Genomic DNA, 26,849 nt, shown 5'->3' on the forward strand with positions numbered 1-26,849 from the left:
TTGGTTTAACTGGATGAATTTAGGACACGTAGAAACCACAAAGGTTGTCAATTTCTACATAAAGAAATTGATTCTTACTTGATACTGTCACTGTGCGGTTCACCGTCACGTGTGTTGCCGTGCAGGCTGGCTGCACGACTTTTGTGTACTGGCTGCGGGCGATTCCGTGCAGGCTGGTTGCTTTTGGCTGCGTGCTGGCTGCAGTGTCTAGGGATTCTCTGCCCGTGTACGTGTTTACCCCTTTGACTGTATCTGTATTTCTGTCCCAGTTCTGTATCCGTGTATGCTGGTTGCCAGGGTCTACGCCCATCCCTGTATTCGCCTGTATGTTGTTCCTGTGTATCTTTAATCTGGTTCTGTTGGGGTTAACTTTCCCTGGCTGCTGTGCCTGGGTGTGGCTTCCCAGGTGCTGCGTTACCCTGCTATATAGTCCTGTGAGCTGTGGTTCTAGGTTTAAGTCTTTGTCTGTCTGTTCTGAGTCCTGTCTGTGGCTGCTAGGTGTAGTACCTTGCTTCTTTTCCCGGAGGTTTTCACTTACCCTTCAGTGTGGCGTCACCTGGTTTTGCATCAAGTGTCTGTTCTCTAGTGTCTGTACTCCGGTTCCTGTCCTGTTATGTGCTTTGCCATGTTCTGCTCTGTACTTGTCTATCTTATGTATTATGTTATATGTTCCCTGTTTTCGCCTAGCAGAGCGTATCTGCATCTGAGCGCCTAGCAGTGTGTAACCGCATCCGTTATCTGTTCCTGCCCTGTACAGGTTTTCGAAAAATGAGAATATTGTGCAAAGTTCATTTATTTCAGTAATGCAACTTAAAAGGTGAAACTAATATATGAGATAGACTTATTACATGCAAAGTGAGATATTTCACACCTTTACGGATAGAGTAGAGTTAACACTCCTGTTTTCTGAGATTTCTGAGTTATGTTATCTAATCTAAGCAAACACCTTCAATTGCTTTTCAATTGCTTTTGTCTCAAGATAACGCGATGAGTTAAGAAATTTGAGTTAAGAGCTGGAGTGCTAACCCTGCTACATCTGTATTTGTTATAATTTGGATGATTATAGCTTATGAAACACCAAAGTCACAATTTTTAGGTACCCTTTGCTCATGGGGTATAGATTAATTAGCTGACTAGAGTGTGACACTTTGAGCCTAGAATATTGAACCTTTTCACAAAATTCTAATTTTAAGCTGCATTAATGCAATTCCTTTTAATTTGCATTACTGAAATAAATGGACTTTTGCACGATATTCTAATTTTTCGAGTTTTATCTGTATGTTTGTTTAATATCTCCTCCGGAAGGGGGCTCCTGGCTTCCCCGGAGGGGGAATCGCTAACCTGTGTGTACCTCTGATTCTGTTTGTCTGACCCGCTGGACGTTTCACCAGCCTGTTCCTGGCAGTTAGGGGCCAAGCATTCCGAGACCTTCCTGGAGGTGCGACCAGTGAGCCCTCGGCCCAGTCATCCCCACCATCTGTGAAGTATGGGGCTCACTGGTTCCGCCTTCCGGGTGTTGCTGTGGTCCTCCGGTACTCTTGATCCAGTGGTATCATTACCACTTCTGTTTACCTGCTTTTCTTTCATGTCTATACCTGGGGGAGAGAAACAGAACTGGATCGCACATCCACAATGCTATGCTTTGATCTAACTTGCTTATCAGCGCTATATTAAAGTGTACAGCCCCCCACACTGCATGCTGTACAAGAGGCATTCGTGTACATTTTGATCAAAAGGCATAAGCCCACTCACCACGCCAAGGTCGCCTCTTTGAGTGGGACCTACTCTGACAAATAGGCGTAGTACAGTGCGGCGACAACGTGGCACTGCCCTAGCAGGCGGCAGGACCCAGGAGTCAGACAGCAACCCTATCTGATAATGCCACCCATGGCACTGGGCCCTACTAACCCACCAGCACAGCACCAGAAAAACAAAGGCCACTACGCAGTACTGCACAATCTGAACAGTTGTCTAACACAACATGTTCTTTGCTATAGAGCCTCTAGGTGTAAGGGCAATGCCCCTGTTGCTCCTAAAAGCTCATTTGCATATATTAAAACATCATTTTTCTCAGCAGTGCAGGCACATATGAACATGGGACCAACAAAGATGCCTTCAGCTGCCAAGCACACACTGTATACAGGTCAGCCAGTTTCATAGGTAAAAATCTGCTGACAGATGCCCTTTAAACAGTGGGTTTCAGAGGTTTCTCTGATACCTGCCATTATAAAAGGGAGGCAGGGACCTAGCTTAAGTGATGTCTCTAAAATTGAATATTGGGGGCCACTAAGGGGTTTAAGAAGTTTTCTTTCCAAATACATTTATCATCTATGGTAGTACATTAGAAAAAAGATTGCACCACTCACCTCTTTATTCCAAAATAACGATTAAAAGCACCATAGCAGTATACGATGCCGGGTACATGGAAAGGCGATGGCCGTTTCACACACATGCAAGGCCCACAGGAAGCGCAGGTGCGTGAAGCGGCTGTCACCTTTCCATGTACCATACATCCTGTACCGCTATTGCGCTTTTAATCATTATTTTGGAATAAAGAAGATTTTTAGTGGTGAGTGCTGACATCACTGAACGCTTATACTGCTGATATGTGCACACACTCCAGGTCCAGATGAATGTGGTTGGAGCTGGTTGCTGTGCAGATCCTTGCGTTACAGTGCTGCAGTGACGCTCAATGTCTCTTCCTTTGCTAATACATTTATCATCTATGCACAGGATAGAAAATGAATGATCAAAGGAGGATCCACTGCTGGGACCTCCACCGATTACTAAAATGTGGGTCCCAAATCTGACCTGTCTGCTTAGTTATGCAGTGATACATCAACTGCCACCATTATCTTCGGATAACTATTCTATTCTCCAGAAATGTACAACAGAACGTAATGAAGTTTTCCATTTCTTTTTTGCCTGGATGCTATGAAATACAGCGTATGATAAATCTTTGTTGTACTAATATAAACACATGAACTAGTAGGACAGGATTTTTCACTTTCAAAAGGTGAATACTTTTCCATTTTCGTTCATGAAATCTTTTAGTAAGAGATAGTGGGAGTTTCCCAGCAGACAAATTTAGAAAAGACAAGTGGGAGGCTGATACAGTACATGAAGAGTGAGACACCAGCCTTGCACATTTGTTAGTGATTATTTTTTCTATATATTTTATGGGAATTTCCATTCAACCTAATACCCTTTTATTCCTCCCCATTTTAAGTGGATGGTAAATTTCCAAAATCTGTTGGACAGTAGGGCTTCAGAAATGAGATATCTGTCTACAAATTTGTGCATAATCTTTATTTCTTTGTTTTAGCACACTTGGTACACTGCTTGTGATCCAAAGCCTAACGTTCACTAGATCAGAGACTCCTGTCGTCTTATGTCTCTGTTGCCAAGTCTTGTTAATCTCACAACGTCTTAAAGTGAAGTCACATATTCAGGTTTCCTGATGCAGCTGTGGAAGCCAAAAATCAGGAATGGATGATAAAAGGGGAGAAAGTGTTAGGCCTCTTTCACACGACAGTATGTCCATTTCAGTGTTTTGCGGTCCGTTTTTCACGGATCCGTTGTTCCGTTTTTTGCTTCCGTTGTGGTTCCGTTTCCGTTCCGTTGTTCCGTTCCGTTTTTCCGTATGGCAAATACAGTATACAGTAATTTCATATTAAAAATTGGGCTGGGCATAACATTTTCAATAGATGGTTCCGCAAAAAACGGAACGGATACGGAAGACATACGGATGCATTTCCGTATGCATTCCGTTTTTTTGCGGACCCATAGACTTTAATGGAGCCACGGAACGTGATTTGCGGCCAAATATAGGACATGTTCTATCTTTAAACGGAACGGAAAAACGGAAATACGGAAACGGAATGCACACGGAGTACATTCCGTTTTTTTTGCGGAACCATTGAAATGAATGGTTCCGTATACGGACCGTATACGGACCGCAAAAAACGGCCCGCAAAACGGAAAAAAAAAACGGTCGTGTGAAAGAGGCCTTAAGGACAGATTCTACTTTTCTTCTTTTTTTAAATCACTCCAAGTTTTGGCTTTTAAAACTGTATCAGGAAACCTGAATGTGTGGTCGTACCTTTATGTGGGCTCCCAGACATATTCTCCACACTACTGAAATAACAAGCATGCTTAATGAGCGAGTTAAAGTTGATGGGTGAATGATTATTTGGCCAAGAGCAATACAATATCTAGAGCTTAAAAGAAAAGCTGTCTATTGAACATCATTTCAATTCCTTAAAGAAATTGAGTAATTTGAAAATTACTCAATTACAAATATATAGATTAACATGCAGAATATTGTAAATGTGTAAAAGCTGAATTTTTAGTCCATGTCCAGAGTTACACTTTCACAGACTGTATTTATCTTCTCTCTGTGACCAAATGGCTTCTCATCCTAACACCAGAATTACTGAAAACATCAAAGTGTAAAATGACAGAGTTCAGTATTCACAATGTTTGCCGTCAAATGAACCCAGTGGATTTTAAATGCCTTGTGGTAAACAAGAATGTGTTGCTTAAAATACTTTCTGTTCCCATGGGGCAGTATGTGTCTCATTATAGTGCTCAGTATAAATTAAGGAAATATCATGACATTTACAACATGTGTATATCTTCAGCAGATATCAAAAGCTGGATAATGTCAGAAAATCCACGCATAATCCAAGGATTGTCCCAACACTTACATTTTCATTTCTTCATTGTACAATTAACGCATATCTGTTGGTATACAGTGCTGACCTGTGTAACAAAGCTACTGGGTGCACAAATGGAATTGTATGTAGGACAGAGGAATTCCCAGTGCCCACTGTTCCCATTTCTGGCAAGAGAATACAAGACCAATTTAATTTAATTTAATTTTTTTACTGCTCACGGAGGAGAGTTTTATGTTACAGATAACAGAATTGTTATCTACAAGTGGTCCCTCCGGTTACAATAATAATTCAGTCTAGGACGACCATTGTGAGATGAGAATATTGTAACTTGAGACCATAATTCCATGGGACACTAGTCATTGGTTCTGGAGCCCTAAAATGTAATCTCAAAATAAGAAAAATATTAAGAAGTAATACACACAGAGCAAGCCCTTACATATAACAGCCAAAGATAGCTGCTGGAAGTTGTAAATTACTTTCCATGCTGAGGAGCTTCTTCTGAGTCCTGTGCCTTACACTCATTGGGAAATTTATCATGAGTGGAATTTTGCTCTGAGTCTGTGTTGGTGTAATTTGTGCCAAGTTTATAAAATGTCGCATGGTGTTTGATAAATTTACCATATCGTTAAACCCAACATTTTTTCCTAGAAATGACAATACCGTTTTTGTTTGCTACTCCCCTACTGGAGTAAGACTGTGCCCTTTTAAGGTTTTCTAAAAAGTCCCAGTTAATAAATCTGGTATCTACCTAACACAGCTCACTCATTTTACCACTTCCTTATGCAAAAGTCCTGACAGCAGCATAAAAACACAAAAAAAAATTGGGTGGGCAAACAAATTGCAACTTTATGATAAAAGTTTTCTGGTGCAAATGGATCAATTCTCTCTACAGTGTACCAAAAAAAACTAACATGTAGGTACCCTCACCTGGATTCTATAGGAGCAGTAGGTAAAGTGTGGTACAGAACAGGTAGTACTGCATGCTGAATGCTGGAGCACATGCCATGTGCCACACATGTAAGTGTCTTGTGACAAGTGGGCATGGGTTATCATTAAACAGGCATGTATTTGTGGGAAAGGGACATACCTTAAGTTGTACCACTGCATCCTAAAATTATGCCAAAATTTAGGTGTTAAATTCTGATGCAAAGTAAACCAACCGATAGCTGTATAAACTCGCACCAAATGTATCATTCAACATCAGCCACTGTGATACATTTGTCACATCTTTAGACTACGTTTACACTGTAAACTAAATCTAAATCTTAGCCAGTATTAGTAAAATCTGCCCACTGTGCAGTATATTGAAAATATTGCAACCTGAAAACATTGTACATTGAGGGACCATTTTTCTATGTGTTTTTGCAAGAGCTGGCAAACCATAAAATCCTACAAAGATGCGAAAGGAAGCACTCAAAAGTCTTTGTTCATGGAGTTATATCAAAGCCATAACTTGCTGCCATCCACCATTCATCACACAGCTACTGGATGTATCAAAACCAGAACCTTGGACTAAAAGCAACACATACTGAATGCTGGGATAGCTAATAAAGGCCTACACGCTTCATCTAGTCAGGGCACTAAAGCAGTTTTAGATAATCCCATCTCAGAAGCCCCTTTTGGAATGTCTGATTTACTACTTAAAAGAAACTAAACCTTAAAGGGCTGTCAGTTATCTTTTCTGACCACTCAATCTATAGATGTTAGCTTTACTTTTGTGACAGCTCATAGACACTTATTTAAAGGGTAAATACGTTTTAGAGCTTCTCACATATTAACTTCTACTTTTTCTGGGGGCAGAGTGAGGATCCATTCCATCCTCCCAATGCTCTGGTCTTCTCATATTCACTTCTACTGCCCTGGTTTGTTGCCCCTCACCCAGCAGTTCTCCTCAGGTTTGGAGGTGTGTCTAAATACAGGAAGTCTTCCAGTACTGTACTGGTCTAGACTTCCTTTTCCATACTTATAGGCCAATCACCAGTGAGCCTTATACTACTCCTTGCTCCTATCCTCAGCACACATGGTATGTAAGAGACAGTTAATGCTTACAGCACACAGATCTAGGACTCAGAATGCACATTATCATTACAGCATAGACAGGGAAAAATAATTGCAGGTTACAGAAGACAGTTTATGGAGGAGAGGGAGAGTTTATGAGGGGAACTCAAGGACACATTGATTACAGCACAGATGGGCAAGGACTATGTAAACTGATGCAGAGTCAGTCCAGTGAAGGATGCTGACTAAACATGCTAAAACCAACACATGCACAGGCACTCAAGCACTTCATAAATTAATTATATTATGACTGGAGTAAGAAATGCACTTGCTATATACTGGAGGGAAGATGTGGCTGTCTATACACAGAAAACAGCAGTCTGAGATGCTGTGCATTCTGCAGTGTTCAAGCGCTGACCCCTGGATGGGGTAGGGGCCTCTGCATTAAGCGCAGAAGCACACTGAGCTCTGGAGCCAGCCAGAGAAGAAAGACACACCCACTTCCTTCAGTCCATCTATGCTGCTAAGGACCAGATTCACCTAGTAACAGTTAGTGGACAACAAAATTGCTAGAAGGGAGACCCCTAGGAGCAGAGAGTTCCAAAGTTATGACCATTTTTTATCAAAGTGATTTACAGATTTGGTCAGGTTCCCCTTAAGTGACCTTTGAGAAATTGTTAAGTTAGTACCTATTTAAGCTAAATTCTTATTAGTTTGATAAGAATTTAACTTAAATGATTAGATAAGAAAAGTAAGTATAAGAGCTACAGATCAAGCAGTCAGAACAGCTCACTGATAAATATGCTGAGAAGGAGATGCAATGAAATGGAAAGCTGTAGAGGAAAAACTGTTGAAGGCCAATTAAAAATAAATAAATATTTTAGCTTAAAATAAATAGAATGTAATATTAAAAAATATCCCCAAAGATGTCTATAGCGTATAAGCTGAAGTTGAGATCAATAATGGGTGTAAGGTTACATTTTAGGAAAACTGACTAAATCTAAGAATAGTATTAATGTTACATGACTCTTGATTTAATATGAAGACATGCACTGGGCCTTGGTATCTTAAGTAAGGTGTATAAGGGGATTCATGGGACCACCTCTGTTGAAGAGGTTGGTTGATACCAATTCCTGCAGTTTTGCTGACAAAGAAATCTGCTTGGCTTTTTAACACACTAGTTATTTTACATTTGTAGTGAACGTATATTAAAAAGTGAATAGATTCTATTTTCTGTTTACAATTAGTTCATTCTTAACAGCTAATCCATTCTGTTATCCTGGGACACAGGATTGTAAGATGTATTGCTGCATAACTAGACAGATTTCCCATAGAGGAGGCTGGGAAAGTAGGGCAGAAACTCATGTGAAACCGTAATGGCTTCCACATGGATTATCAACCACATTTTCTAAGTATAATTTTTACAATTTGAAATAAGAAAACAACTCTATTTTATTTTATTTATTTATTTTATTGTAGTATTTTTATTTTAGATTAAATGTTTTCACTCTGGACATTTCGTATACCAAAGTAATAAAATATAATATAAAAAAGTAAAAACATTTTTGGTGAAGTCATCTAAGAACTCAGTTTAAAAGGAATCTGTTCAATTTTGCCCTCCAAACCCACTGCATTACCTTTATAGAAGGTTGATGTGGTCCTTGATGTTGTTCTTATACAGAGTAACATAGTATATAAGGCCGAAAAAAGACATTTGTCCATCCAGTTAGGCCTGTTATCCTGCAAGTTGATCCAGAGGAAGGCAAAAAAAAAAAACCTGTGAGGTAGAAGCCAATTTTCCTCACTTACCCTAAGTTCACACCTGAGCATTTTACAGCGCGTTCAAACGCGCTGTAAAACGCTCAACACGTGAAAACCAATGCTTCCCTATGGCCCTGGTTCACACTTGAGCGTTTTACAGCGTGTTTGAAGGCGCTGTAAAACGCCCGACGCATAAACAAGTTCTTGAGCTTTTTTTTGGCCGTTTGTCGCGCGTTTTGGCCATAGACTCATTGGACAACACTGCAGTCAATCACACAAACGCGCGTCAAACACGCGTTTACTATTGCAAAAAACGTGCATAAAAACGCGCGACAAATACGCGCGTAAAACGCGCGTCTCAGAAACGCTCAGGTGTGAACCCAGGGTTAAGGGCGAAAAAAAATCCTTCCTGACTCCAATCAGGCAATCAGAATAACTCCCTGGATCAACGATCCATCTCTAGTAGCTATATCTTGTAATATTATTACACTCCAGAAATACATCCAGGCCCCTCTTGAATAGTGTTGAGCGTGAATATTCGAATTAAGAATATTTATCTTGAATATCGCAACATCGAGAATTCGCGAATATAGTGCTATATATTCGCTATATCGAATATTCGTCATTTTTTTACATCTGAAAACATGATTCCTCCCTGCTTCTTGCTTGTGGGCCAATGAGTCATTGGCCCACAAGCAACTTAAGCAGGGAGGAATCATGACTTTAGATGGGAAAAATTAAGAATATTCTAAAAAACTAATATTTAGCACTATATCGAATATATTCGTTTTGTAGAATATTCGTATATATATTTTTTCAATCTTTACAGTTGTTCTACTTCGGCATACTCCTCCCAGACAAGCGTCCTCGTCACCATGGGAACGCCTGGGGGTTAGAATATACCATCGGATCTGAGTTTTCACGATCTCACTGAGAATATATAGCAATATAGCGAATATTCTAAAAACAAATGTAGAGCAATTTAGCTAATATAGTGCTATAATCTTCTCTGTCTAATAGTTGTAATTTTTTTCTCATCTGAAGTTCAGATTGGAAAAAAATTACTACTATAAAAAAAAAAGATTATAGCACTATATTAGCTAAATTGCTCTATATTAGTTTTTTTTTCCGAATATTCGCTATATTGCTATATACTCTTGTTTTAGAATATTACGAATATTCTGAAAAACGAATATAGCACTATATTAGCTATATTGCTCTATATATTTGTTTTTTAGAATATTCATAATTTTTTTTCATCTGAAGTCATGATTCCTCCCTGCTTAAGTAACTTAAGCAGGGAGGAATCATGACTTCAGATGGAAAAAAATTACGAATATTCCAAAAAACTAATATATAACACTAAATTCTATAGTGCTATATATTCGTTTTTGACCCACGCCTGTATTGATTGCGATATATTCGCATATTACGCGATCATTACCTTGCCGATTTTTCAAGTAAAAAAAAAAGTTTAATATAACGAATATTCGAATTCGCAAATATTCTACGAATATTCTACTAAATATTCATAATATTGCGAATTTGAATATGACCCCTGCCGCTCATCACTACTCTTCAACTCTTTTAGTGAACTCACCATCACCACCTCCTCAGGAAAGGAGTTCCATAGTCTCACTGCTCTTACTGTATAGAATCCTCTTCTATGTTTGTGTAGAAACCTTCTTTCCTCCAGACGCAGAAGATGTCCCCTTGTCACAGTCACAGTCACAGTCCTGGGGATAAATATACGATGGGAGAGATCTCTGTACTGACTCCTGATATATTTATACATACTTATTAGATCTCCCCTTAGTCGTCTTTTTTCTAAAGTGAATACCCTAATTTTGATAACCTTCAGGGTATGGTAGTTCCCTCATTCCAGTTATTTATTTAGTTGCCCTCTTCTGAACCCTTTCCAGCTCTGCTATGTCTGCCTTGTTCACAGGAGCCCAGAACTGTACACAGTACTCCATGTGTGGTCTGACTATTGATTTGTAGATCTATCCAAATCCATCTGTAGCAGTATTCTGTCCTCTTCCGTGTCAATTACTTTACACAGTTTAGTGTCATCTGCAAAAATGTATATTTTACTGTGCAAGCCTTCTACAAGATCATTAATAAATATACTGAAGAGGATAGGGCCCAATACTGACCCCTGAGGTAGCCCACTAGTGACAGTGACCCAATCCGAGTGTGTACCATTAATAACCACCCTCTGTTTTTTATTACTAGCCAGTTACTTACCCACATGCAGACATTTTCTCCCAGTCCGAGTATTCTCATTTTATATACCAACCTTTTATGCGGTACAGTGTCAAATGCTTTGGGGAAGTACAGATATACGACAACCATTGATTCGCCGCTGTTAAGTCTAGAACTTACCTTCTCATAGAAACTGATTAAATCTGATAATTGATTTAAACTGATCATTGAGGTGCTCCAAGATAGCATCTCTTAAAAAACCTTCAAACAGTTTATCCACGATGGATGTTAAACTTACCGACCTATAGTTTCCAGGCTCTGTTTTCTGACCCTTTTTGAATATTGGCACCACATTTGATATACGCCAATCCTGTGGAACACTCCCTGTCAGTATAGAGTCCTTAAATATCAGAAATAAGGGTCTGGCTATGACATTACTTAATTCTCTTAGGATACGGGAGTGTATGCCATCTGGTCCTGGCGATTTGTCCATTTTAATCTTTTTAAGATGCCGCTGTACTTCTTCCTGGGTCAGACAGTGCACTTTTAATGGGGAATTTACTTTTACATTCTGAATTTTATCTGACAGTTTATTTTCTTCAGTGAATACAGTGAAAAAGGTCTTCTTAGACTTTAGAATGTAGTAAAAAAAACAACAATATTCTGTTCTTCCAACGTATGTGGTGTCTCAAGTCAAGGAGGCCAGCAACTTCTCCTTGGAAGTCAAGGTAACCCTGCCCAAACCTTGCCCCTTCTCCTGTGATTGACATTACTAGCACTAAAATACGGGAGGCCAGTGGATTATGTTTGCAGTGCTGATAATCAGGGGTGGACTGGGAACTTAAAGTGGCCCTGGAAAAAATACTAAAAGTGGTGCCGTTTTGTAGTTAGGTCCAAATTAATTGAAGGCAGGGCCAGCATAACATTTTGTAGCACATTATACCACCCTAACAGAGCCAAATACCACAGTCCATCACAAAATACATCCCCAAAACCTTTCACTGGCTGGCAGTGAGGAAGGCCCTGGCATCCCTCCTGGCATTGGCCCACTGGGATATTTCCCTGTAAGGTCTATGGCCAATCCGTCCCTCCTGATAATGTCAAAAATAAAAGGGGCAGATCTTGGGCATAGTTATCTTGACTTCCGGAGAGAATTTATTGTCCTTTTTGACTGAAGACAACTCATTAGCCTACAGTGGGAGCACAGAATATATGTCTAAGAAGCTCATCATGGACCACATGAACCTACTATAAAGGTAACCCGGTGGGTTTGGTGGGCATAATTGGGCTGACACATTCCCTATAAGTATGTTAGAATTGCATCAAATAAAAAAAAAGAAGAAACTTGTTCCATATTTGCACATTTGTGCTTAGGTTACTTCATTATAACATCTGCAATAAATGTTCCCAAATGAGTGTAAAATAAATCTATAAAGATATGTCATGTTAACTACAAGTGTACCATGGGAATAATTGTTGATATATACGTGGTTGATACAGAGTGTTCCTCAATGAAGTGAACTTCTGCCGGTCAAGGGAACAGTCAATGATTACAGTTGCATACATTGTTTTTTTAATTATTATTTTTATACCAGCAAGCAGCTGAGTGAAATATCCCCTGGGTATACAAAAAGACATCAGGCAACCTGCTACTTCTACTTATCAGAAAAAAAGTAACAGTCAAATGCTTTGATCAATTCATTGTACGCTCAGAATCCATGTCGCAGAGCGTGGCCGAGAGCAGTTTGATTAATTACAAGCTTTTCCAATTGTGTTTTTGTGTCCTAGTCTAATGACAGCCAATGTAAGTAACTGGATACAGATTGTCTGTGATTTATTAACATAATAATTACTCGGGGGGTCTGCCACTCACTGTAATTCATAAAAAGCATACATTCAGAACATAAAACAAACAAATCCTGGATTCAGATATCAATAGACAAACGATCCCTGCCGTACATCATATAACGTTATTAAATTAGAGGGAGTGTAATAGGGGCTAATGCAGGAAATGGAGTGAGTGGTCTGATGTGGTCTATTTACTTAATGCTAATTTGATAATATTACTTCATCTTCCGACTGCACTCAGAATTACAGTGTTGTATGACATTTGCTGCTAGTACCTAGTGCCATCTTTCAGGGCATTTGTATTACTAATGCAGTTAAAATATTCTGTGTGTTGCCTGAGGCTCTGTTTACATTGGCATGATGGGTTCTGTTTTTACAGGAATCATAATGGATCCCTTTCATAATTGATCCCCTTGATGTAGAAGGGTCTATCAGATTTCTGTTTGGTTCTGTGTACTTTCGTCACTAACTTCCAACTGATCGGCAAGAGTGTGGGGTGTGAGACACCTGATGATTAGCTAGTGATGGCCTATCATCAGGAATAAATACTTTAATAATAAGTAATTTTTGTCAATTTATATTGCTGTAAAATACTGTGTTGTACATGCAATGCAATTACCTAGATACAGGGGCGGACTTTTTAACCATGCAAACCAAGCTAATGATTGGGGCCTCAGAGACCATGGAGGCTCCTGTTGCCCACATGCGGTTGACTGAAAAAATGTAAACCAGGAGCAGGGGCACAGTGGTGGAGGGGGTCCCTTCTCAGATGCAGAGAAGTAGCAGAAGTACTCAGGCTCACTGCTAAGTTGAGAATGGAGCTTAGTGGTGTAAATGGGTGCAGCTTAGCAGTGTGATGGGAGCCCCCAGATATAACTTTGCTTGGGGCACAGAAATGTCAAATCCTCTCCTGCCTAAATATCAAACTTAAAGCAAAATTTCAAGAGATTAAGAGTATTGCTAACCATTAACCCCTTCCCGCAATATCGCGTACATGTACGTGGTGGAATGTGGTGCCTTACCACATCCTCACGTGCATATACGTGATCTGATCAGGCGGGTGCAAGAGCTGCACCCGCCTGATCCGCAGCACGGGACAGGCTGTTACTGCTGCATCCACCGGTTTTGGAAATTTTCTTAAAAAATTTAAGAGTTGCTTCTAAACTTCTAAGCCTTCTAACGTCCCAAAAAAAGAAAATGTAATTTACAAAATGATCCAAACATGCAGTAGACATATGGGAAATGTCAAGTAATAACTATTTTCAGAGGTATCACTATTTGTTTTAAAAGCAGAGAAATTGAAATTTTTAAAATTGCTAATTTCTCCAAATTATTTGTAAATTTGGTATTTTTTTTATAAATAAAAATGAAATATTTTGACTCAAATTTACCACTGTCATGAAGTACGATATGTGATGAGAAAACAATCTCAGAATGGCTTGGATAAGTAAAAGCGTTTTAAAGTTATCACCACATAAATTGACACGTCAGATTTGCAAAAAATGGCCTGGTCCTTAAGGTGAAAAATGGCAGGGTCCTGAAGGGGTTAAGGGACTTTGAATCTCACACGCTGGTTCCCTGGGAATTGTAGTGTCCCAGCTCTCAAGCCATCATCAGAGTTATCATCTGACATGTCTTAAGGGAGTACTATAGTTTCAGCATTTCCAACTTTCCGATTTAGTGTTTCATTTACAGTGAACACCCATTTACAATGGGTGTTCAGTCACTCAATGTTTACGTCCAATGAGGTTTAACACTGACAAATGTAAGGTTATGCACATAAGAAGCAATAATGCAAATCACCCGTACATACTAAATGGTAAAACACTCGGTAACACTGACATGGAAAAGGACCTAGGAATTTTAATAAACAGCAAACTAAGCACTAAAAACCAGTGTCAGGCAGCTGCTGCCAAGACCAATAAGATAATGGGTTGCATTAAAAGGAGCATAGATGCCCGTGATGAGAACATAGTGCTACCACTTTAAGAAATCACTTGTCACCGCCAGATCTCTGAGAAGCTCTGACAGACGTTCTTCAGTACCTCTTGCTTGAGGTTCTTTTGTTTTGGTTTTGTTTTGTCATCTAGTTTCCCTCTCTCAGCTGTCATCTAGTTACACTGATTGCATCCCTTTATATCCCCTCCCATACTGCATCACTTTGCGGTTTATACAACTTCCTGGATTGTGCTCACTGCTAGATGCTGCAACTGCTGGTTCCACAGATAAGTCTTTTCCTTTATTTGTGTTTTCCTGTTGGCTTGATTCTAGGTGACCCTGACTCCCTCCGTATTAAGTGCAGGGAGCCGGTGGTCGTGTCCCTTCACTATTGTAGGGTTTTCAGGTGTCACTCAGTCTAGGTATGAGGGCATGCAATTTTCTATCATTAAGATCTTTGCATGGGCTGAGCAGTCAGGGAGAGCTCTAGGGCTTTTATAGGGTTCACCCATATGTTCCTTAGTTTGGGATCAAGTCAGTTGGATCTTTATTTGTGACTTCTAGTTTCCTGCAACACCATCCGTGACATCACTAGTCAGATCACACATGGAGTACTGTGTACAGTTCTGGGCTCCTGTGAACAAGGCAGACATAGCAGAGCTGGAGAGAGGGGCAACTAAAGTAATAACTGGAATGGGGCAACTACAGTACCCTGAAAGATTATCAACATTAGTGTTATTCACTTTAGAAAAAAGACGACTGAGGGGAGATCTAATTACTATGTGTAAATATATCAGGGGTCAGTACAGAGATCTCTCCCATCATCTATTTATCCCCAGGACTGTGACTGTGATGAGGGGACATTCTCTGTGCCTGGAGGAAAGAAGGTTTCTACACAAACATAGAAAATGATTCTTTACGGTAAGAGCAGTGAGACTATGGAACTCTCTTCCTGAGGAGGTGGTGATGGTGAGTTCACTAAAAGAGTTCAAGAGGGGCCTGGATGTATTTCTGGAGTGTAATAATATTACAGGCTATAGCTACTAGAGAGGGGTCATTGGTCCAGGGAGTTATTCTGATTGCCTGATTGGAATCATGAAGGAATTTTTTCCCCCTTAAGTGGGGAAAATTGGCTTCTACCTCACTTTTTTTTTGCCTTCCTCTGGATCAACTTGCAGGATAACAGGCCGAACTGGATGGATAAATGTCTTTTTGTTCGGCCATATATACTATGTTACTATGATAAAAGGGTGCATGGCTCGGTACAATACAGCTAACAGAAATTTCTTGTAAACACTAGCCAGAACTATATTTTTACCCTCTAGAACATGGATGTCAAACTCATGGCCCTCCAGATGTTGCAAAACTACAACTCCCAGCATTCCCTGATAGCTGCAGTATGCCCAGGCATGATGGGAGTTGTAGTTTTGCAACAGCTGGAGGGCCACGAGTTTGACATCCCTGCTCTAGAAGTAAACAATGAAATATACTATTTTATGACTGAAAGCAAAGCCCTTAAAACCCACAATGAAATGATATAGACAGTCCATTGGAAAAATTTTAAATGAGTTTTCTGAGACTATACTAAAGTCTTGTAAACCCCTTTAGTAATAAGTTTTATATGCTGTAACTGTAATACCCCTTTAAAGTGGATCTGTTAGCTTAAAGGGGTTTTTTGGATTCGTTATAATCATGACCTACTGTTATGACCAGCGGGTGAGAACCAGCTGCCCCACATGACCAACTCCCTCTTAGGACACCAGTCGTTCGTCACACGATACCACTGATGGTGAGGAGAGACTTTCCCAAGGGGAGTACCAGGTGGTATCTCAGAGGGGAATTGGAAAACAATGGAATAGGGACCAGAGTGTGAACCCACTGGACTGACCTCCAGGTGACAAAATAAACTGTGGATGCTGGGAGGCCAGAGACGGAAATGCAGTCAAGGTATGAAGGCAGAAGTCTGCACAAGGAACTCTGAGACAGACTGCAAGCTCTGCTCAGAGCCAGGAGAGAGATGCTGGCGGCAAGAATGTAGACCACAGCTAAGAACCCCACTGCCTGCTCCTGTCAACACGGCTAGGGTGGCCAGACATCTGGTTTTAGGGCGGACAGTCCAGTTTTCTGGCTGCCTGTCCGCAATCTGGCACAGGGCCTGGACGCAGGGATGTCCTCCTTTGTCAGTTGAAGCATTGTGCTGTATGAGCATAAGCTGCAACTACAAACTGATTGAGGCTTCTCTAACCCCAGTCACTCACTAGAGCCCATAGACATGGCTCTCTGTGGCTGACTGAGGGTAAGAGAAGCACTCCGGGCTGCCCCAAGCTCACCCCCCCCTCTTCCAATTCTCCCCCCCTTTTTCCGGCAGTAGGTTGGTGAGGTCCAGCTTTATGGGGTAAAGCCAGTGGCCACCCTAAGCATACAGCAGCGGAAAGGAGTGAAGAAGCCTGGTGCCTGTACCTGCATGTGGGGACAGAATAGCAGGTACAAGGAGCTGGGTTAACAACCAACCTTAGGATAGGTCATCAATATCAATATCCAATCACTGGGGGCTTGACACCCCTCATCCCCTTGATCAGCTGTTCCCTGCAGCCTCCAAAATGCAGTGACCATACCGAGTTACTACAGCTCAGCTCCTATTCAGTTCAATGGGAGCTGAGTTGCCAATACACTTTCAACAGAAATACAGTTTATGAGGCTGATGTTTTCATAAGGAGAGCTCCCACCGTCCTCACCACTTCCCGCTCTCCTCAGAGCTATCCCCCTGTCAGTCAGTGCTCTCCTTATGAATACACCAGACTGTCCGCTGTATTCTTTCAGAGCTTTTAGTAGCTAAATGGCTCAAGGTTTTTTGCGCCATTTTGTCTACTCGGAGTATGGATCTGTAACATATTGCTGCTTTAATTAATGTCAAATTAAATGCTTAATGTCAAAAGATCTAAAAACAAGTTAGTAACATGATTCCTCTGAAGCTGGTTATGTGTCTCTTTAACTTAATGGGCCAGATTTATCATGACTCTGACAGCTCACTCCACTTTAACATATGGCTAAAGTCAGTTTTAGCCAAGTCAGATTTATGATCGGCCCTTTAAGACTGTAATAAATGTGGTTTGACGGTAGCAGTTTATCCGTCAGTAAGCACTTTTACAAAAGTCGCACATCTTTACGAAAAAGTTGCACGTTTTTATGAAAAAGTTGCATGTTCTATTAAAAAATTTGTGCGCAGTTTTAGCGTTTGGGACTTTTTTACTCCATTATTCTGTTCTGAGCTAATGATAAATCTGGCCCAATGTTTGTAAGTCTCTTGAAGTAAGTCTTAGGCCGAATGCACACGGCCGTTGTTCACGGCCGTGAGCGATCCGTGGAACCGCGGCTTGGATTCCTCCTGAGAGCAGGAGCGCACGGCGTCATGGGTTGCTATGACGCCGTGCGCTCCCTGCTGCCGCCGCAATACAGTAGCACACTGGTATGATCTATACCAGTGTGTTACTGTACTGTGGCGGCAGCAGGGAGCGCACGGCGTCATAGCAACCAATGACACTGTGCACTCCTGCTCTCAGGAGGAATCCAGGCCGCGGTTCCACGGACCGCTCACGGCCGTGAACAACAGCCGTGTGCATTCGGCCTAAGGCTACTTTCACACTAGCATTTTTGGCGGATCCATCATGGATCTGCAAAAAAACTTCTGTTACAATAATACAACCGGCTGCATTCGTCAGAAACGGATCCAGTTGTATTATGTCTTCTATAGCCATGACGGATCCGTCTTGAACACCATTGAAAGTCAATGGGGGGGGGGGGGATCCGTTTTCTATTGTGCCAGATTGTGTCAACGAAAACAGATCCATCCCCAATGACTTACATTGTAAGTCAGGGTGGATCTGTTTGGCTCCACTTCGTCAGGCGTTTTAGTGTCCGCCTCCAGAGCGGAATGGTGACTGAACGGAGGCAAACTGATGCGTTTTCTATTCAAAATGCATTAGGGCAAAACTGATCCGTTTTGGACCGCTTCTGAGAGTCCTGAACGGATCTCACAAACGGAAAGCCAAAACGCTAGTGTGAAAGTAGCCTTAACTGCCATCACTGCCCTTGGCTTTGCAATTAAGGATAGAGCTACACTTTCTGCAGTAAGGGGTTATGCACACAAGCAATTAGGGCTGCAATGATCTATACCAGTGTACCACTGTACTGCGGCGGCAATGATCTATACCAGTGTACTACTGCACTTAGAAGAAATCCAGGCCGGTATCACGCGGTCCGTGTTCCACGGACGTGTGCATGAGGCTTTACATTGGCAAGTGACAACCTAGTATTGTTAAATACCTTAGGACACGGACTCACAAGTAAAACACGATCATGTATAAGAATTAACAGGTCGAGAATTATGAGATAAAATAATGTAGATTAAGGCCAATATACGTATAAGACTTCATCACTGTATTACTGTTCATTGTGTTATCCGTTTAAAGAAGTTGCCTGGGAACAAACTTCTGCTATTCATTGTGCCTCCTCAGCCAAACCTCTGACTTAAGCCTCATTCACACGTCCGTGCTCAAATCGGTGAGCAGGTGGTCAGTGATGCATCCGTGAAGCTGTCCGTTTTTTTACTGTCCATGTGCTGACACTGAACAGCTGAATAATAAGTTTCAAATAATCTCTTCTTAATCATCAGTGAAACGCGAATGCAACACGGATGGCATCCTTGTTTTATCCGTGGTTTTCACGGACCCATAGACTATAATAGATGTGATGGATCCGTGAACACGAACAAAATAGAGCATGCATCCGTGCTAAAAACACTGACCCATGGACCGTGCTAAAACACTGATGTCTGAATACACACATTAGAGTGAATGGGGACGTGTGCTGTCTGTAGAGAACACGTGCAGCACATGTCCGTGAAACACTGACGTGTGAATGAGGCTTTACTAATAGACTTGCTCTGCTCATATGTCCTAATATTTCAAGTTTCTAGTCACATAAGTGGTTCTTCCCCGCACTCTGCATTTATGCTGACATCACAACCAATACTCCTATCATGGCATGCAACAGAATCCCTAGCCAAATGTCATGATGTTAGAACATCTGACAGTAATGTGGGCTGAAGACTGGCTTCAAAGCCAGTGCTTACACCTCTGACCTCCAGGAAGTGATCACACTTGCTGGCTGAGTGTTGTGGCTACAGTTCAGAAACGCCTACAACCCAGAAATTCGGGTTGTAAGCAGCGAGATGGAGTGGCAGTGGTAGCACGGGGCTTGAAGAGAGGACGCAACAAAGGTAAACCTGTATGTTCTGCAGGTGACATAATGATGTTTGAAAACATAAGATTTTAAATAGTCCTGGACAACCCCTTTAATGCCTTAGTGACCACCAAAACGCCTTTTTTACAGTGGTCACTAAGGGGCCTTAGGCTGGGCGTCGCCGCGTTTTTACAGTGACCCAGTCTAAGTGATGCACGGGTCTCCTGTGCATCAGAAAATTGGGGCACGGCTCTAGCATTAGAGCCGCGCTCTTGCTCTAGGGGCCAGACAGGCAGGAGTGCCGATCTGGGGCATTTAACCCCCTATATGTTGCAGGCAATAGCGCTCATGGCATGTAAGTGTTTACAGAAGGCGCAGACTCCCTCTGTCTCCCGTCAGCTCCCCGCAAATGAGAATGCGGGGTGCCGATGTCAGTGCAGGCAGGCCCGGGCCTAGTGAAGACCCCAGGCCTATCTTGAGCATGGCTTTTGTGTCGTGATGTCACACTCAAGTTAAGATCTGCTACATCTGTACACACTATATATCGAAAATTACATAAATATGGGGTTCTTACCGTAAGTGAAATACTCTACTTCAGGAGGAAGTGTGACCAAAGTTAGATCATTTTCTTGGATATTTTTGTCCACATACTGTTGAGCTTTGGAGGCCTGCATGAAAGCTAGCAGCCTTGCAGTAAAAGCTGCAATAAAAATGGAGAGCATTCCAAAATCCAGGACATTCCACAGCTGCAGGACATATTCCCTGGGTCCTTCCAGCCACAGCTCCTTACACTCTGACCACATCATTCCTACAGAAACAACAAGAAATCCTCAGTGGTTCCATTATTCTGGATTGTGGAGCATGCTAACCTAAGCGATAACCTCAACATTTACAATGCATGTCTTTGATTCAACATCTGCATCTTAAAAGGGTTCAAATTCAAGCAAAAGTAAAATATCTGAGACATTTATTGATTTCAACTTAGAGGGTCACCTTGTGCATTATTTAAAAGATCTGAAATTCAAGCATACGAATGAGAGGGATAGCATCTGGATTGTATAAACTAGGCACCCCCAGAAATATAGAGCTAACCACTAAGGACAGCTTTATTATGACCTTAAAAAAGCTAATGCAATACATTTAGTAACATTTATACAACAGTACAATGCTGCCCTGCCACACTGCAAAATACAGAAGGAAAATGTAATTTACTGAAGCTGCCTTGTAGGACACACTTTTATTGCCTGATATTAAGACCTGATGGTATGAGAAGAAATAGTATGCTTCTGATTATTGTAAATGCCCAATATAAATCATCCAAATATAGGCAAATATGTCCCATCAAAAGTGGCCCCATGTTGTAGGTGGGTCCATACTAACAGAAGATGGGGCAACATAAGAAGGCATGGCCAACACAAGTACTGTAGGCAGGGAGAACACAATTAGATGGGGCCTGCAATACCATAGTGCAGCACAAAATACCACCCCAATAGAACCAAATATCATTGTGCGGCACAAATACTGCTTCATCAGAACTAAATACCACAGTGTAGCGGATGGTGGTACAGTTAAATTTAGGAGAGCATAGGTGCATAAGAACCTTATGTTCCCAGCATTAATGATGAGAGCATCAGATCATTATATAACTTGTCATGAGGAGGGCTCAGGTGGCCTCCTGGGTATCAGCCCACTGGGAAATTTCCCTGTAGGGACTATAGCCAGTCCATCCCTGAAGCAAAGCTGTGGGCCTAGAATGACAAGGAATTATTTATGGAGCCATAGTAAACAATGAGGAAGTGTAGGAATTCCAATTACATACTGGTAAAGGAAAACTGCACAGATTCACTCCATTTCTAGTGCTGAACACAGATCCTCCATGCAAAAACCCCATGAATAACATATTCGCAATTATAACAATTTATAAGATTTCTTTTAAAACTTTCTGTACATCTAAAATGGTGACTGTTTTCTAATTTCTGTAGTCTCATTTCCAACACTCAAAAAGTTGACGATTGCGTTTAAGATAAAATTAAATTTTTTGGACATGGCCCCCAAGTTGCTGTTTGTGTTTAAATGAACTAAACAAGATAAAAAGTAACCTACCTAAAACCCATACCATGATGAGCATTTCTGTCCATGTGAATCTTGTGGTTTTCACTCTGAAAATCTGCTTTGGGTATTCAATGACTGTGATGTTTGGTAGGGTTTTAATGCCTTCAAATCTGTCTGATGCATTGAAGACAAGCAGGCACAGGAAAATGATAAATGATGCAGCATGTGCCACAAACTTCATGAATGGACTGCGGAGAACCTTGCCTAGCTAGAAAAAAGAAATGTGGTTACTAGTTGACAGGCATAAAAGATAGGGCAGAGGAAGTGTAAAACATGTACTAATAGCAAAAATATATGTCGTAACATTTTATCAAGCTCTTCCAAGACACTAGTTAAACTTTCTCATCAATTTGAGAGCTAAGGTCAAAAGAACTAGAAATGTGTACACAAAAGGCAGACATGCATGAAAGTTTTTAAGTGTTTCACTGCTACTGACCTTTACATTCAATGAGAAAAAATAATAGTGTTGGACTCCATCTGTGCTTTATACAACAGATGTACATGGGTTTGGAAAAGGTCAGACATTTTTATAAGTATACAAGAAAAGATTGTATTCCCTTTCAAATCCTACACTAAGTTGGTGGCCGCACTACTAAGCATTTCTATATAAAGAGCATCTTGTGGGTCCTCTGGTGACTTTACAGCACTACCTTAAAGGGGTTTTCTGGGTTTAGGATATTGGTTGCTTATCCTCAGAACAGGCCACAAATGTCAGACCAATGTGAGTCCACCTCAGCACCTTTGCTGGTCAGCTGGTTGCTCTTCATTATTTACATGGGTCCATCTACCTCCCAACGGTGCAGGATATTGCAGCCCTGTCCCTATCAAGTGAAGGCATGCCACATGTAAACAATGAAGAAGCCACAGTGCACCCACAGATGATCGCCCCCCGCTTCGGACTAATATTAGTAGCCTATCCTTAGTATAGGCCATCAATATCACAATATACTTAACCCAGAAAACAACTTTAATGCCCTGTTCACACCACATGTTGAACCTACATTTGCCATGTATGAAGAAGATATGAAGAGATACTGTATACAATTCAAGAAAAGTCAAATGTAACTACTACTGAGTGATCAGTCTAGGTATTAAAGGCTATCATTAGAAGAAGAGGAATTAATTACCCGGCTGCATGGAGCAATCCAGTAACCAACAGCGAGAAATGGTAGGCCCAAGGCAACGACCAGTACAACCAGACATTTGGTGGCAATAACTTGTTCTCGTAATCCTGAGAGGTTTTCATACCAGATTGTTAAAAGCTGCTGTTGGCAATTGGGGTGTGCCACAAACTGAAACACAACAAAAATAATGATCGATTAACCATGGAGTCTGGATTTATCCAGGATATCTGTATTGTGAAAGTTTATCATAGAAAAATATGCATTGTCTGCAGTTACCATGTTTTAATTTAAATGTGATTACTATAGGAAATAAGAACATAAACTGTTGACGCAGCATCACGAAAAGCTGTGAACCATTACCATACAATATCCGTAATGTATGTGTCAAATATGCATGACTGCAGCAGCTAGGTTCATATGCACAATCCTGCTGCTTACCTAGTGCCGCCTTTAGGAAGATATATAAATTAGAAATGAGTTGCATGGTTTGAACAAATGTTTGAAGTAATGAGCGTGAGCAATCTACACAGAAGCATACGCTGGAATACATTTGGAATCTTTTCTCATCTATACATATTCACTATTTAAATAGTAGCTCCACATCTACAGTACACAGAAGCGAAAAGAAATTCATGAGACCCACCAGACTCAAACATCCTGATTGAAAGATGGAAATGACTTTTTATTAAAGCAATACTCCAGGCAAAAACTGAAAACACAACTATTGCTCAGACACCAGTACGCCCAGTCTCACAGGATCATGCAGCAAGTCATTTTCTATACAAGTGCCCAGGTGAATTATCAGGGACCTGAGCATATGGGCAAGCTGCAGGATCTGCCTTCCAGAAGACACCAACGAAACCCCTGATCAGTAGGGTACAGGTATGCAAGACTGAGGTTGTGGTGGCCATCTCTGCACTAAGCAACAGCTTTATTTTCAGACTGTGTCCGGAAGATTACTGATGAAAACCTGTCATGACTCTGACATGTCTGTTTTACTAGTAATTTTATTCCCCATACAATAATGATTCTGGAGCATCTTTTCATATAATTCCAGCCCACGATCGGTGGGGATCATAGACTCTCCCTACCCTATGTTGTCCCCAACCTGCGGCACTTCCTCATTCAGGTAAACAAGGTGGTGCTGCAGTTTCCTGCATAGCAAGTGGCTGGGAACACTAATGTGTAGGCAAGACCTTAAAGAGGACATAGCGGTAAAGCAGCCCTTTTATTCTCAGAATCACAGGATACGACTAAAACATATCCTAGTGTTGGGAATAACCCTTTACACTGTATCATATTGCCACATTTAAGTGCAGCTTATACACGGATGCCATTCAGGCCATATCACCTCTATTACAGGACGTTAAACACATGGAGGGAAATTTATCATTGTCTTTACCCGACTTTTGTGGCATTAAACAATCACGAATTATGGCACACGTCATATTTGCTCCATAGTTTGCAAGCTTATCAGGTTCTCAATTCTTTTTCAAAGTGATGAGAAAAGGGGCAGGGCTTATCAGGATGGGTGGAGCCCTTTCATGGACCTCTAGATTTACTTGCTCTAGAAATGGTGCAGGTTACATAAACACTAATGCCAAAGCAGCAAGATTAATCCCATTTATCACACTGCTAAATTAAAACGTTACTTTTATTAGAAACTTGATTAAGAAAATATTATTAAGGACAAAGAAAAAATGTTTTACGAAAAAGTATATATACAGGAGTATAGACACATCCAGCAGTTTTACTAGAACAGAATAAGAAACTGTGGAAGATATAGCTCATGCCTAAGCAGTCTGTGGCTGCTGTAGATTTGCCGAGGGCCAGAGATGTGCCTAATTTATGAAGTGGCATATTACTCCAGCACAGGAAGATCAAGACTGGCTTATGGGAACACCACGGTGGGGCAAAAGACCTGCCATGACATCTTCAGCTTTGTTGGCTTTGATTTTCAGCTTGCCTTCATAAAAATAAGTTAAAGGGGTTGTCCGGGTTCAGAGCTGAACCCGGACATACCTCCATTTTCACTCAAGCAGCCCCCCTAACTTGAGCATTGAAGCTTCATGCTCCGATGCTCTCCTTTGCCCTGCGCTAAATCGTGCAGGGGAAAGGCATTTTACGGAGTTATGGTGACGTACCGGGCTCTCTATGGGGCTGCCAGAAAGCTCAGTGACGTCAGCAGCACTGATGGGCGGGTTTTAGCGCTGCCCTAGTCTGTAAAACGGCTAGGGCAGCGCTAAAGCCCGCCTCAGCAGAGCCGGTGACATCACCGAACACACTGCTGGGCGGAAGCTTCCGCCCAGCAGTGTGTTATTGTAAACAAAAGAGCCCTTCCCCTGTGTGATCTAGCGCAGGGCAAGGGAGCGCATCGGAGCATGAACTGCTCCAATGCTCATGTCAGGGGGGCTGCCTAGGTGAAATTATGGGTATGTCCGGGTTTAGCTCTGAACCCGGACAACCCCTTTAATACTTAAACGGCACTGTCACACATACTTAACTAGAGGTGAAAAAGAGAATTCAAATTGTGTTTTTTTTTTGCCATATGTGACTGATCAGACCAGAAGGTGCATTACATATATATAGTTTTTAGTTTAGATATTTTTTTCATCAACAGATTGGAAAGATGGATTGAAAAACTGAAATTTTGAAATGTATGGCATAAATAGGTGTTACAGTTTCATTAAGTGTTAGGCAATTGTAAATTGCCGTGTTTGTAAGAGGGGAGGCGGGGCCCTACAGCCTATTTATACCTGCAGGCACACAGCCACAGGTGCGGTACGTCGACGTTACATCCCTCCCAAACCCCCCCTCCCTTTTTCTTAGGGCACTTCATATTAGGGTTGCCCCCTTTAGGCTGCCCTTCTACAGCAGTTCCGGTGTAATCCTGCTGCTAGTAGGTTGAGTTAGGTAGAGTGTGTTCTTTCATGAGGCGATCCAAGCACAAATAAAGGTTAATCTTTCTGACATTACAAATTTCCACAATTCTTCCTATACCATGTACTCATGGTTTTCACAGGTACTAGACCAATTACAGATCTAGCATGTGTATCAGAGCTGCTGTGAACAACCTTTGCACCTGTCTGTCCATCACATGACCATGGACAGATTCTTATCTACTGAACGAAACATTCTACAGAATCAGACATCTTGAAAAATTTACACAGGAAGTAAATTAGTAAATGGTATAACCTTTTATACAAGTCATAACATAACTTTTTTTATACATAACATCCCTTTGGCTGCCTGGCCAATTTTTCACACTTTTGTAAAAAAAACTAATAAAACCTGAATAAAAACAAAAATTATATTTTACCCCATAACCATATTTTAAGGTAGACACCTGGTACATTTTGAAAATAGCAAGAAAAAACTAAAGAAAATTTTGTGCACAGGTCCCCCTAAATTTGCATAGTCAGGACACTCCTGTAATATGAAGAAAAAGGCAGCACGGATGACTCCCCCGGATCTGGAGTCATGAGAGACTTCAGTAACAAATTTTTAATAGGTCCAGTGCCTTGGAATTTAAAGTAAAACATAACCTTTATTTACATGTATATATAAAAAAACTCCATGGTGTCCTCTGAGGGCTTGATGAAGCGCAATCTGCACGAATTGCGTCCCCCCCCCCCCCTCCCTGCGAGGACACCATGGAGTTTTTTTTATTCATGTAAATAAAAAAGTTATGTTTAATTTTAAATTCCAAGGCGCTTATCTATTGAAAATTTGTTACATTTTAAAAATACCACACTGAACCTAACTTCACAGGCGCCTTCATGTGATTTACATCAAAACATAGTGTTTTGTATAAAATGCAAACAAACTCATATTTGTGACTAAATGTGTGCACACTCAAGTTTGAGGTGTCCAGAACTCCTGCATGTCACTTATGCCCATGATTATATGCACATACCTTCTGTGACATAGCAAGGGTTTTTTT

The 26,849-nt window shown here is 41.1% G+C and overlaps 1 protein-coding gene across 2 annotated transcripts in view; it reads right to left on the bottom strand.

Annotated features, from left to right (window-relative positions):
• Positions 1–26,849, bottom strand: part of TRPC3 (transient receptor potential cation channel subfamily C member 3) — a 390,327-nt gene that overhangs the window by 74,369 nt on the left and 289,109 nt on the right. For both annotated transcript variants that reach the window (XM_044302077.1, XM_044302086.1), the window contains exons 4-6: positions 22,910–23,074; positions 21,774–21,990; positions 20,245–20,478 (exon numbers count right to left, since the gene is read on the bottom strand). In XM_044302077.1, coding sequence (XP_044158012.1) covers positions 20,245–20,478; positions 21,774–21,990; positions 22,910–23,074 — 616 coding nt within the window. The remainder of the gene's footprint in view (positions 1–20,244; positions 20,479–21,773; positions 21,991–22,909; positions 23,075–26,849) is intronic.

This window comes from Bufo gargarizans, chromosome 1 (genome assembly GCF_014858855.1).
Source record: "Bufo gargarizans isolate SCDJY-AF-19 chromosome 1, ASM1485885v1, whole genome shotgun sequence".
Taxonomy (NCBI): Eukaryota; Metazoa; Chordata; class Amphibia; order Anura; family Bufonidae; genus Bufo; species Bufo gargarizans.